The 13,492-nt window shown below is 42.4% G+C and overlaps 3 protein-coding genes across 4 annotated transcripts in view; 1 reads left to right on the forward strand and 2 right to left on the reverse strand.

The window, feature by feature from the left end:
* slc29a3 (solute carrier family 29 member 3) overlaps positions 1-13,492 on the forward strand; it is a 91,314-nt gene that overhangs the window by 23,699 nt on the left and 54,123 nt on the right. The gene's annotated exons all lie outside the window — the stretch shown is intronic.
* unc5b (unc-5 netrin receptor B) overlaps positions 1-13,492 on the reverse strand; it is a 46,664-nt gene that overhangs the window by 10,449 nt on the left and 22,723 nt on the right. The window contains exons 2-8 of one of the 2 annotated variants that reach the window (XM_052079592.1): positions 6,466-6,696; positions 6,111-6,254; positions 5,749-5,852; positions 4,762-4,942; positions 4,350-4,517; positions 2,852-3,016; positions 685-717 (exon numbers count right to left, since the gene is read on the reverse strand). In XM_052079592.1, coding sequence (XP_051935552.1) covers positions 685-717; positions 2,852-3,016; positions 4,350-4,517; positions 4,762-4,942; positions 5,749-5,852; positions 6,111-6,254; positions 6,466-6,696 — 1,026 coding nt within the window. The remainder of the gene's footprint in view (positions 1-684; positions 718-2,851; positions 3,017-4,349; positions 4,518-4,761; positions 4,943-5,748; positions 5,853-6,110; positions 6,255-6,465; positions 6,697-13,492) is intronic. The other variant, XM_052079593.1, reaches the window with a different exon arrangement.
* Positions 11,234-13,492, reverse strand: part of tacc2 (transforming, acidic coiled-coil containing protein 2) — a 169,293-nt gene continuing 167,034 nt past the window's right edge. The window contains exon 21 of the transcript XR_007964708.1: positions 11,234-11,271. The gene's annotated coding sequence lies outside the window, so the exon portion shown is untranslated. The remainder of the gene's footprint in view (positions 11,272-13,492) is intronic.

Consider the following 13,492-nt stretch of genomic DNA (forward strand, 5'->3'; position numbering starts at 1 on the left):
TATTCTTATCTTTATTATAAGCATCTTTATTATTAGAAATGTGGTCAAACGGTCTCATAGTGTTCCTTTACTGCATTAATAGCCAAGGTAGACCAAAAGGGAGAGGAGATCGATATGCTTATTATTCATTGAGAGGGCAAAGGAAGAAGCCAACAAAGAATAAGAGCCGAAGTTTAAAGGAGATGCAGGAAAAATAGGGGAGGAAAGCCAGAGGCAGACTTGCTGGAAGAGGAGTGCCTCCATGCTCATCTGGCACGATGGAACCAAATCCGACAGCCGTCCGCACTTATTACCAGAAACGGAACAATGGGGAATTAGGTGCATTACTAAGGCTGCACTCCCCTGAGTCCATGTCACATTGTGCTAAAGGAATTAGCATCACTTTAACTTTAAACCAAATCACAGATTAGCTGAACAAATCAACTGGGTTGTGCTTCCACCTCACAGGTCGGGGTAGACATCTTGTTAGTTGAACCCGATGACTTGACGTTTATTCCATAATTTGGTTTTCGATTAATTCTCAATTGCAGCAAGATGTGAAGCTGAGAAAGGAAAGTGAGACATCCACTTTGAGGAGAATTGGAGCTAAAGATTACGCTGTACACGACACAGATGTTAGGACCATACGGATGCCAGACAACACACTGAGGATGGAAGTAAAAAAAAAATGGTGGTTGAACTTACGATGACTTGCATGTTCAATTGAAACCTTTTTATCTGTTTGAACAGAAGAAAAAAACAGAAGACCGAAGAAATTTCAAATGTAATAAATGGACGACACGTACTGCAAATCAAACAGGAACAGAATACACAGCAAAGTGCCTCTCTTAAGTGAAGATTAAAAAAAATCAAGAGTAATAGAGCTACATTCCAAAAAAAAAATAGTCAGTGTTTCAAATGTGAGTGACAAGCCCTATTCCAAGGCCAGTGTCATTCTTTTCCTGTTTATCGAGAACAGCAATCAAAAGAATGACAAACATTGACGGTGGCAGGAAATGGCTTTGTACGTGGTGCGTGAAGGAGAGGATTGAAATGGCGCTGGCAAGGCTGCTAACAACTTTATATTCTCCCTGCAAAAAGTGGAATCGCGTTCATCCCATTTTATACACATCTCACTACTGGCGGGAGCATTTTCGATATTATATTACAACACCAATATACACACATCAGTACACTCAGTACACAAAGTCATAGCCAACAATTATTTACGGAGAGTAACTCTCAACTGGGGATGGGGTGGGGGATACCCAATTAAGTGACCAAGAGTCTAAATCCTTGCTTGGTGGTTGCCTACCACTCCCAATCATTCAACAGTGGAAGAGGCCACCCAAAGACAGTGTTGTGTCCAAGGACCGGCAACCCGAGGCCAAGGCCAAGGCCAAGGCCAAGGACTTGACTCCGAGGCCATGGCCAAGAACTTGAGAAATTTTCCGAGGCCAAGGACCAAGGACTTGCCTCTGAGGCCAAGGCCAAGGACCAAGGACTGATTTTGAAACTAAGCCTAGCCGAGGACATGTATAAAACAATGCTATCATACCACTTGGCAGGTCTTCATGATTTGCAACACCCCTCCATCATAACCCTTTGCACTCCCTAACGCTTGAATGAAGTGTTTTTATTCAAAGAGTAGAACAGTCAGGGTACGTGTTATTTATACTGAGGGAAAAAAATCATATGGTATCCATTTATGAATTAATGTTTTAGTGCAGTAGTTTCTTAATATGAAGTAAATCAACACTCAACAGGCCTTGAGAGAGACCAAGGACCGCCGCTCGAGGAACACATCTCTGCCCAAAGAGTGACATTTATGACGGCTGCATTTGTTTACCCTCAAAGGAAAGACAAATGAGACACAAGAGAGCCAAATAATAACGTTTAAAATGAAAAAAATCTAATCAATCAGTGATCTGTCGTGTCCCAAATGACACGGTCACACAACATCTCTAGCGGAATGCTCATCTTCCCTCTGTGTCAAAATAACTTGAGTGCATCTTTTCCTGGCGACCTCCGGAGACTTGTGTTGTGTTAGCTCACAAAGTCTATTTGTTTAATCTGCTGCGCTACACATGACGGTTTGTGTCAGCAATCACGTGTATTTCTCAGAGTGAAAGTGAAGCTCCGTTGTTCCTCGGAGGATGCGTCCGAACCCCCACAGTTGCATTTAGGTAGGTTTGTCCGAATGCTCGGGCGTGTTGCTTTTGTGTCTTTTCGTGTATGTCTCTTAAGTGTGTGCGGCCTCTGTGGATGTGCGCTTTTGACTCTAATGCGCTGTCATCTGAATCTCTCCCTGCTCATCACGGGGCGCACACTCGGTGTCAGGTTGAGTCTGACTCATTCTCATATGCTTTACACTGCGCTAATTTTTCGACTCTGATGTGCCATATTTATTTCTCTCACCGTCTCTCACTTTCCATCTGTGCTTTTTGGATGTGGCTCGTCTGCTTTCTCACTTTTGCGAACGAACATGTTCCTTCTTGTAACATCTGTCTAGGCTGTGTCTCTATTTTTTCTCATCGCTCTCTGCAGGATTCATGTTGCGAGAGGTTTCACACCTTGGGGAATACATTTCTGTACAAAATCACTTGGACATGCACTGCATTCTACAAAATGGTCTAACTGTGCAAAGAAATCACTTTCTGAAAGAAGTTCTATTTCGATTTGAATGACCACCTGGGGCAAGAAATATAATCGAAGAGGATTTGTCCTGATGGCTGCCTTAGAACATCTATATTCTCTCAGATACAAAGCTATTGAGACTTTCTCACAGATTTAGCGGGTATTTATGGTCCAGTGGAAGACTAAAGGTTGAAAGATGACTTTAACTTTTACACAATCCATTCAGGTTACTTACGGCGTGCACAGAGCCCCTCAGTACAGTTTTTGCTCTCCATCATGCTCCCGCTGCAGTGCTTGCCTCCATTCCTGGGTGGAGGCGCTTGGCATTCGCGGCTTCTCCAGTGGGTGCACTCTGTGCCACAGGCAGACCACTTGGCCCATTCTGTCCAGCCTCCATCCACTGGAATGACAAAAGTTATGGGGCGTAAGAAAGAAAATGAAGCGAAGCAGCACACCATCATGATAGCATGACTTCAGTACATTACATAACAATATATCATAAGAGAAAGTTGATCATTTAGCAATCTAAGTAACATAGTGATCCTGATGTGATTGGGTGAGTTATGAATCCAAACTGGACTTTTAAGTTTTTTTTTTTTTTTTAAGTTCTCTTTATTAAGTCAAAAATGTTTTTCACACTAATAGGTTTTATGCGACCCCACTAGGAGCACGGCATTCTGATTATTACTGCATCTATGGAATATGAAGGAAGCAACAAAAGCCACCCATTTGTATCCAACGCAGGGGGTGGACATTTTACAATATGATATAATAAGTCTTTATTTTATAGCGCTTTCACATGCCGCTTGTTGTAGGCTCAAAACAAATCACGGCTGCTCAGGGATCAGGTAATGACTAATTACGTCTCAGCTTGCAAACATCACATGACCAAACTCATTAAAGAGTCCAAACCATTGTGACGTTGAAACATGAAGTAGCACACGCTTGCTCGCTCTCTCGTTCGTTCCCGCACTCAGAATCATGTGCTGAACTCAGAAAAAGGAGCACTCAACGTAACCGAACGTGACGTTCGCCCTGACCACTCAACGGCATCACAACAATAAAACACACATAACCCAGTTCGCTACAATGTACGACATTACATACATCTAATACATTCCTCCTAATCTTCATTACAGTACCTCGTTTTGATCGGGTAGATCAATTTGATCATTTAAGTTATATGGACTAAGGAAAAATCAAAATGTTTAAATAAAGGTGAAATAAAAAACAAAAAGCCTGAGAACTGTAAAATATGTTTACCAGTATTTTCTTTTTGAATTGATAGTTGGTTGCCAGCACTCATAGAGCAACTATGCATAGTGTATAGTTTTTAACTTCAAAATGCACTAAACATTTCCATCAAGAAATCTTAAGTCCACGGTATTGCCTTCAATTTAACTAACTAACTACCGCCACCATTTATAAACGTGAGGAATCCCGATACAAGCTGTAAAGTTATTTGAATCTGAATGTACATCTAAGTTGTCTTCATTTTTAATATGCACATACCCTACAGAATTCAAGCTGTAAGCTAATAAAAGTTCTATAAGAGCAGCTGTTTACTGATGCGATCTGCTGCGATTTACGTACGATCCATTTAGTCGACTAACGGTGACTACTATTCGTGACTAGTCGATGAGCAAAATCATCCTAATTTGTGGCAGCCCTATTTGAGAAGTTGCCGCACTACGGGGCACTAGAAATACAACAGATGAGCCCGTCATGCTAACCTGGACACAGTGTGGTGCAGGTCACTCTCTGGAAGGGCGGGCCTTCACAGAAGGCTCCTCCATTGAGGGGAGCGGGGTTGGTGCAGCTTCGTGTTCGTCGCTGCCAGCCCCGCCCACACTTTGTGTTACACTCGGACCATTCGGTCCATAATGACCATCCGCCGCTCACTGACATACAAACAACAAAAGGGTGGCCTAAGCATTCTTTCAGTTGACAACATGAAAACATCATAAATGGGCATGTAACAGTTCCATCCTAGAATACACTTATTTAATCCACAACAAGAGCTGCATCGAAACAATACAGCACATCAATAATAACGCTAAGTTGCAAAACATTTGAATACTTTGTTTTTTTTCTATCATATCGAAACGTGTGTAAACAATAAAGACCAGGGAAACTGTGCGTTACCGAAAACAATGAGCGTCGCTGTGCTGCTACGTCTTTTGGCCACCACGTTGCGAGCCAAGCAAGTATAGTTGGCCGTGTCTGACAGTCGGGCCTGCTTGATTATTAGATTGTGATCGATGGTGATCAGAAAGTTGGAGTCCTGCGAAGGATCAATGACGTCCTCGTTCTTCAGCCAGTCCACCTTAAAGGAACAGAAACTCATTATTCCAACTTTACACATTTATGGAAAAGATGTTTTGTTGCAAAGCATCGGGCATGTTCCAATTATTTCAAAATCCCAAACTGCTATTTTGTCTACTATGAAGGCGTCATCCTTGGTTCAGAATTACACCTGTGAAGCCATCACTAGGATCTTGGACATCCTTCCAAATCAATAATAAGTTTTGTTGAAAATGGATGGAAAGAGATCTTTTCCCACCAGCTCTCGCTAGGACATAGATAATAAGTAAATATATTGAAGCACCACCCTGTGTAAGGTTTATACGACTGATGCCCTAAATTTATAGAAATGGCAATTCACAAAATCTATTTTTGTTTGTTTGTTTGTTTCTGTCATTTTTCCACACCTGTAAGTAGAAGTTTTTGAACCGAAATGATAACTGTGAAAAAATACTGAAGCACATTACCGGTAATTATTTCTTACATCACATAAAAGTTGTTTCTTACATTCGTGAACAGAAAAAATATATCCCAGTCTATATATTTTTAGTAATGAATATAATTCTGTCTTCTCAGATAAGTCCAATCAGACTGTTCATATATGGGACCAAAAAGCTTAATTAGGTATGAAATTCTTCATTCCTGCTCCATGTGGTAAACTACCGTGAGATCGCTGAACTTGTTGAATGTTAATTGAATGTTTTCCACACAACTATCTGACCAATGTTCTGGGCACACAAAACGTCTGTGGGGAGGGACGACATTCAGTCGAATATACAGATGCGCAATGATACATACGTAGACAGTGGTGATGTAAGAGAGTTGTACCTCAGCGGTGGGCATGCCTTCTGGCGGGCGACACTGCAACAGGACTTCCTGCTCAAGCCGCACCTCTCGGCCCAGTGGCTCCTGCTCAAAGTTTTTCCTCAAGTCTACAGGGCAGAAACGCAGATCTGCAGTTGGCGAAAGTTGCTTTGTGGCCCCCTAATGACATTCAGCGTATCACTGATGTGTATAGCATATAGATGAACTTTCATTCTGTCAGTTTCTCCTTTTGTACCTTCACAACGGGACTGTCAATCACAAGACAACTCACACAGTCATACTGGATGACAGCAAGTCAGTTTGCACGTACACTTGACAGATGACAGGAAAAAAGCCATGATTAAAAAAGGTTGCCCGAAACTGACATGCAATGCGGACGTAGGCGCGATTGCTCTTGGTGGTGCCGGCTGAGCTCCATGCTACACATTGACACCAGTAGTCCTCCAACCCGAACAGCTCCTCAACTTGGGTCCTCGATACCGAGATGTCCACCTCCCTCACCACGAGGCCTGCGGGGAGACGGCGATAGAGAGCGATAATGCAAAACGAGTTGGCTGCAGGCCAAATGCAGTTTTCGTGCACATAAAACCTCGAAAGAGCTAATGGGACATGTCGTTGGAAATGCTGTTTGCAATGGAGTATGCTGTTTAGGTCTGTAAAATACAAGGTGACATTGCTGTGGGTCTGTAGTTCTGTTCACTGGGCATCTTTGATCTTCACCTGTGACCTGGTCCAAGCTCTCTCTTGTGACATGGTCATTTTGATTGACCCACTCCCCGTTGCACTTAAAGTAGATCTGTGTGGCAGGTGACGCCCGGCAACGGAGCTGAATGGGCCGGTTCTTCACGATAAAAGCATCCTCCGGTTCAAGCAGGAATTCCGGGAGAGGTTCTACTGGTGCTGATGGATACGAGTCCGGAAGAACCTCGGCATCACTGTAGTCGCTGCTTTCTGAAAACATGTACATACACAGGGGTAGTTAAAATGATTGTTGTTCTTCGGCATTTGCGTGGAGAACTGTTCTGTGGTTCGACCTGCCAGAAATCCGGTCAAATAAAAGCCTTCCAGACAGACCACAGCAGTACACGTTTCTAAATAGGAGTGGAGCAGATGACCTTCATTGGACAGGCAGCTAAGATCCTGACATTATCCCGTGACATGCTCAATACGACACATACCCACTGACATTTCGGCAAAAGTTTTTTTTTTCTCATAGGAATGACACCATCTTCCATCCTTTTTGTTGTTTTTCAAATTTTTTTTGTGTCTGTCAAGTCAGTGCAACTTCCACTATAAGTTCAGGATAACCATAAAATAGGCACTGTCCAAATGAATCAGGCTGATGAAGATTTGAATACAGTAGTGGATGGAGCAATTTTACATTGAAATATTCTGAGAAGTCTGTTGTTATCCTTTCTTGTATTCTTGCATTGTGAGCAGTGTGCCACTTGTATTAATTGTTTTAAGTCATTGTCTCTGGTATGGTATGATGTACTGTAACTATTTGTGTACAGTAGCTGATGCAGGACGGTACCACAGTAAACCAAAATGAAATTTGCAGTTTGGTGTAAACTAGAAGGGAGAAATAATGTTGCACTTGGCAGAGTTACCTTTTTGTCTTCCAATAGGAGATAGACTACAGCGGCTGAGCAGTAATGCATTTTAGCAGAAGAATTTTCGTTTTTTATACAACTCCAGTGATACATAAACAAATTCCATCATTCTGTTCAATTTATCATTCCATCAAGCTTTTCACATTCAAACATGGCAATACCACAATGCCACAGCTCTCCAACTTCAATTTCACATCACCGTTCAATAAAATACATTGAAAACATGTTTGGAGGTGGATATTTGGAGACTTTCAACAAGGACACTGTGGGCAGGTACGTTTTCACGGTGTTATAAATGTATCAAGTTCGACAAGATCAGTTATTCCACAAGCTTAGAACAAGAGAATCTACTTAGAGAGTTACAATATTCTATTTTAGGAACACCAGCAGTTCTCCACTACCCTCTAGCCCACTCCCGCCCCCCGACAGACTTTTTGCTCACACATTAGTGCAAAGCAAAAGAGGAACGCAGAACGCAATGGCAAGCAGGAGTGAAAATTTGGGAGGCTCTCAAGCCAAGATCAGTCGGATTCTCATGAATGGTGGTGGAATAGTTGAAGTACACTCTCTAAACCTCAAAGTCACCCATCATTTATCCTTACAGAGCATCTCAAGTTATCCAAAGAATTTCTTCACACAGATTCTGTACGACTAATAAATGTTTTCACTAACCTATAAGTGCTAACTGGAACCCACAGGTCATATTCAAGTACGTGACTGAAGCCTTCGTGCCATTACTGTGCGGCCGATATCAGGCAATAAAGTTCACTAGCCCATTATACGGCAAATCACTTTTGGTCAAATAAAAAAAGAACTGGCACCATAAGTGACACATACAGTCGTCATTAATCTCCCCGACATCCAAACATGTCCAGCAAAAAACATGTTTGGGTCTTCAAACCTCTCAGCACACAACCATTTGCCTTGAGGTGACCATAAGGCAAGAAAAAATGTCAAAAGCAATGAGTGTGCCAGTGATGCATGAGAGAAAGAAATTATGTATGGCTCGAGGAAGGCAAAAAATAAAGACCAAAATAACATACTGCAGTTGAGTGATTAGTGTGCCGGTCCCTCTCTTTAGTGCGCCTGAGGTGATACATGTCGTCATATTAGCAGTTGAAAAAGTCTGAACATATGTGAGGTCACAGCTTTCAAGCTAATCGTAGTTCGCTATTTCGATCAAGTTCCACGATCAAGTTTCAGTTTTGTCGTTGAAATTGTCCAGAGTTGAAGTTTTGTGAATTGATACATAATCAGAATACATTCTAAATGGTGATCACGTCGTGAGTCCACATCATGTGACCAGGAAGTCCAAGTGTCCTCCAGTTAGCTTAAGACAACTTTAGAGCATCTGAGATATCAGTGAGACAACAGCTCCACAATTTAAGCCGTGCGGAACCTTGTTAGAAGTTCCATGCAAAACTCTAAGTGGGTACGCTTGCAGGTGCACACAAGCGTGAACAAAACGCTAACACATCTGAACATGGACCACAATTGTCACGGTGCTTCTCTCACGCCCTCTCTCTGTTTGTTCTCTCCCTCTGTCCTCTTGCTCGAATCTCGCCTCCAGCCTTTCAGACTTTGAATTCTCAGTCAATAACCAATTGTTTTGCTCCTCCCCACCCTTCACCCACGCTCTTTCTCTTTGCCCAGCATTGATTGTTCGGTGTTCAAACATCAGCTGGCGGAAAAAAAAAACCAGCCTGTCACTTTTGAGGCACAGGGAGGGCGGGCAAGGGGAGAGTAAAGGGGTGAGGGGTGGGGAGAGAATGGCACCAGCGCGAGAGATGGCGGTTCACTTAGAAAGCATGCCATGCAAATTTGGATGAACCTCTTACTACATGTGCGTGCGTGGGTGGGTGTGTTTTGGGGCCAGCACACTTTAATTAAAACACTTTTAGATGATGGAGGTAAGGGAGCAACAGACAGCTTCTTTCTCTTGCCCAATTTCTTTCAGGGATAATGGAGCTGGGAGGTTTTAAGTGGAATCTGTGTTTTTGGGCCAGTGTACAAACATCCATCAGAGCTCAGCAGCCGGCAATTTGTGCAGATAGGAGGAGCCTTCGAGACAACAACTCCTCACAGTGCGGCACCACACCACTTTTATTGCTCTAATGGCAAACAACACACAGTTGGAAAGCACGGGCTTTGGAACAGTCTTCTCAACAAACGCGCGTGCGGAGACGCAACATCCTAAACTTTGTTTAGGAAACCACTCTCCTTCTTTTGTTGAATACAACAGCATTTAAAGGCATAAAGTTCATTTTACTTTGATACTGTTCTGTGTTTCCATTATTTTATCATTTGTTATGGTTCATAACCATCGCAAATATATGTACATGGCACAACATGAATGATTACACCCCAACTTTTAGGATATCGATGACATACTAGAATACAAAATGCTCCCAAAAGTGTGTTGAGACACTAATTGAATGATTAGCAGAATAGCATACATGCTATAGTAATTTTTGAAGGCTCTCCAAAAACAATACGCCCCCCCAACCCCCACCCAACAAATGCAACAAATAAAAAGCACAGTTGTCTCGATTCAACATTTGTGGATTAACATGACCTGAAGAAGATAAGATAACCTTTATTAGTCTCACAATGGAGAAATTCCCAATTCAGAGCAGCAAAGTTATGAAAGGAAGAAGTAGGATGAAATGTATTAGGCAACTGAGATGTTCTTGTTTTTCATTTCAAGGGCCACAAAGCGACAAGTAGAGTGGAGAGAAGAAGGGGCTATGAACAACCTGAATCAAGATGTCTGCATATCCCAGCATAATGGTAAAATGGCCTCTAAAGCTCTCACTCGCGCATGCTTCGCAAGCACACAGTCATATTTTCCCATCTCTCTGCATGTGGACTCTTGGTGAAGATTCAAACAAATGTACTTTTCTTTATGATTACATGCTGCGCTCAAATGCGCAAACTGTAGTTGTTGAACTAAAGGGGGACCTGACAATAAAGAGAATGCAGGCCTATGGAGCTTTCCCCTCTACGGTAATTTTTAGGTGTCCTGCTAGGACAACAACAAAAAAACCAACAAACAAAAAATAGCAAATCATTCCTCCTTCATCCACTTCATTTGGGTGTCTGACATAAAAATGCTTCTCGTCTTTCTCCCTTGACTCCAGTACTGCCTGCTGGATTGAAATAACTTCATTAAACAAACAAATAGGTACATTAGCCCACAGCTATGAAGTACAAGTGACTCACTGAGGACAAAAAGCCATGCAAACGGAAAGCCGAAAGACCCCTTCCTATCAAGCGGTACTGTATAATTCAGATCGATACAAATGTGCACGTCCTACTTTCATAAACGGTGTTTAAGACCATGGCTTACCATTTCATTTGTGATGAGCAGAACTAAATTTTACCACTAAATACGACAGCACTGTCCGGTATACAGACTCAACAAAGCCAAAATAAAACCATTATGTAACATTGGCTGATGTCATCGTCATCAAATCTTCCAAATGATCATATTTTCCAAAGAAGTAACTGTAACACAAGCCCACGTGAGACACACAAACAGCCAGCCAGACAGGTCGACAGCAGCAAGGATGGATGGACTGAGACAGTGTCTCCTTGATTTCCTTAAAGGACAATTACGCTGAATGATTTATGGGGCAACTGACTTCATCAATCCAAACAAAAGTCTCCCTGGGAGGGGCTAGGGGTGGGGGAAGAAATGCATACAATAAAAGATAAGTGTTATGTTTTTGATCATATGCTGATGGAAAATTAGACTGTGTATGTTGGTATGTGGTGACCTCGGTACAAGTTGTACACATTTCTTCTTAGATCAACAAAGGCTGACCGGGTGTGCAGATTCACACAGTTTGCCCATCTGACAAACTATCAAACAAACACACACACACACACACACACACACACACACACGGACCTTTGCGCAACCAATTACACTTCAAGCTGCCTCCTTCAACTCTGGCAAGGGAAGAGAGACACACAAGTCCTTTTTTAATAGGGAATTCACTTGTAAACAAATACACACTCCATTGTGGTTCCCCAGACAAAGAGAGGCAGGAAACCGAATTAGACGTCGCGCTGAGAGTACGGAGATGTAACACTGTGAGTCCCCGTGGCTTTGACATGATGGCCTTCTGAAATTCTTGTTTGGATATTTTGATACTGTCACCAGCCATGAGCGCCACATGGCTCTGACACAATGTACTCTCCGCAAGGACTCCAACAGACTTAATCTCTAACATGGGCAGCCAAGCACATAAAAATGCTTTGATTTATTTTCTTTTTTCGACTCTTCTCTGCCTGTACCACCCCTAACACTTAAGATAAACATTCTAATGGTAATTCATTGATGTAATAACTTTGTTAGCCAGAGTTTAAAAACTGTGGCGGTTTAAAGCAAACAAACCTTACGTGTATTGTAAATTGTAAACCATTAATATATACATGAAGCTTTGAGAGGTCAAGCTTTTCCCACAAATGTCTTTTGACAAATTCAAATAATAAACCACCTTCAGTAAATGTACATTGACTGAATTCGTTGTCTTATTAAAGTTTTTATATTTTATGCTTCCATTATCTGACACTCAAGTAATCATAATGATTATAAGCACCATTCAATTTTCAAAAGGACTAAGATAAATAAAAAAAAAAATCCTGTTGCATAGTTCAGTCTTAATTCATCACAGCCAAATGGAGGAATTTTAACAAATTTGCTGAACTGAATACTTTGACTAATGATTACGTAATTAGCAATATGACAATAGTCACAAAACAACACCATGCGACCACCACCTACTGGCATGTACGCTAAAATAAATTTTCTCTAATTTATTGGCATGAGGAAGGTCGATGGATGCTAAATCCCACGCTAATCCATGTGCAACAGATTCCATTATTCTCCTGGATCAACTACCATCGATGTGAGACAAACATCCAAATTGAAAAAAGATATTTTTTGGCCTAAGTTCAGAACTGATGGAGGGTTACCAGTACTACTCTTGTATATGAATAGAGACCATAATTCGCAGTGCCACTGTGATGAGAATTGATTTCATATAGTGTACTGGCTGGTTTATATTTATCCCTGTGTGCAACACAAGGGACATCCGACTCAAAGAGAGACTGTGAGTGTGTTTATAAATGCGTGGGTAAGTGTGACTGCAAGATTGGGAGCGCGAAGAGGATTTGTGGTTGTGTTGTAGCAGCCAACTCACTGGTGTTAGCAGTGCCGTAGATTGGACTGGACACAGGCAGGGGGTGGGCACCGTTTTGGTTGGAAATATATTCTGTCGCAGCTAGGGGGTGCCACCCCCGCGGAGCTCATTAATCACAGCCAATCAAAAAATGGCCTTTTGCTGTTTGTGTGTGTGCCCCAGAGAGCTCCTGCAGCATGGGAACATGGGACAAGGCAAGTAGCACAATCAATCACGATCAAAGGTGCAGAGGGAGAGGCAGGAACAGAGGGAGGACGAGGAGGCACCCTGGGTGAGACAATGTCGTTTTCCTATTATCATCTCCAAATTATAGAGCAGTCTCGCACTTGGAGGTCAACCTACTACTTTAGATGCGCCGGCCCGCGCGCGTGTCTAGTCACAACAGTACAGTAAGTGTTTTGTATAAGGCGCCACTACTTGCCCGCCCCACCGCTATGCAGCTGCCTGATGAGTGTTATGCAGATGTACCCAGCGTGGCTGGTTGCCATGGTTGGAATTCACTTGGTGCTCAGTCCTCTAGAGGCCTGGAGTCATTGCATACATTCACTCTATAGCCTACATGTTTTTTTTGTTGTTGTTTTTTTGCTTTGCCTGCTTACCTTGCAGGAGTTATAGTTGGGGACTATGTGTTTGTATTTGTACAGATATCTATATCTATGTGTGTGTGTTTGTGTGTGTGTGTGTGTGTTTGCACATGTGAAAAGGTGAGCAGTACACTGGAAGTTGGGGCCATTTTAATGGGAGTAATTACGTGAGAAGATGAGCTGCATTCCTTCCTGAGGGCAAGCTGATTATAGGCTTCTCCTCTCTGGGCCCCTGTAATTACACACACACTACACCCACCCCTCCACCCAAAACAAAAAAAAAAAACCCGCAACCCCCCAACCATCCAATGTCCCTCCATACTCATCACAGACTTTGTAG

Source organism: Hippocampus zosterae, chromosome 11, assembly GCF_025434085.1.
Source record: "Hippocampus zosterae strain Florida chromosome 11, ASM2543408v3, whole genome shotgun sequence".
Classification (NCBI taxonomy): Eukaryota; Metazoa; Chordata; class Actinopteri; order Syngnathiformes; family Syngnathidae; genus Hippocampus; species Hippocampus zosterae.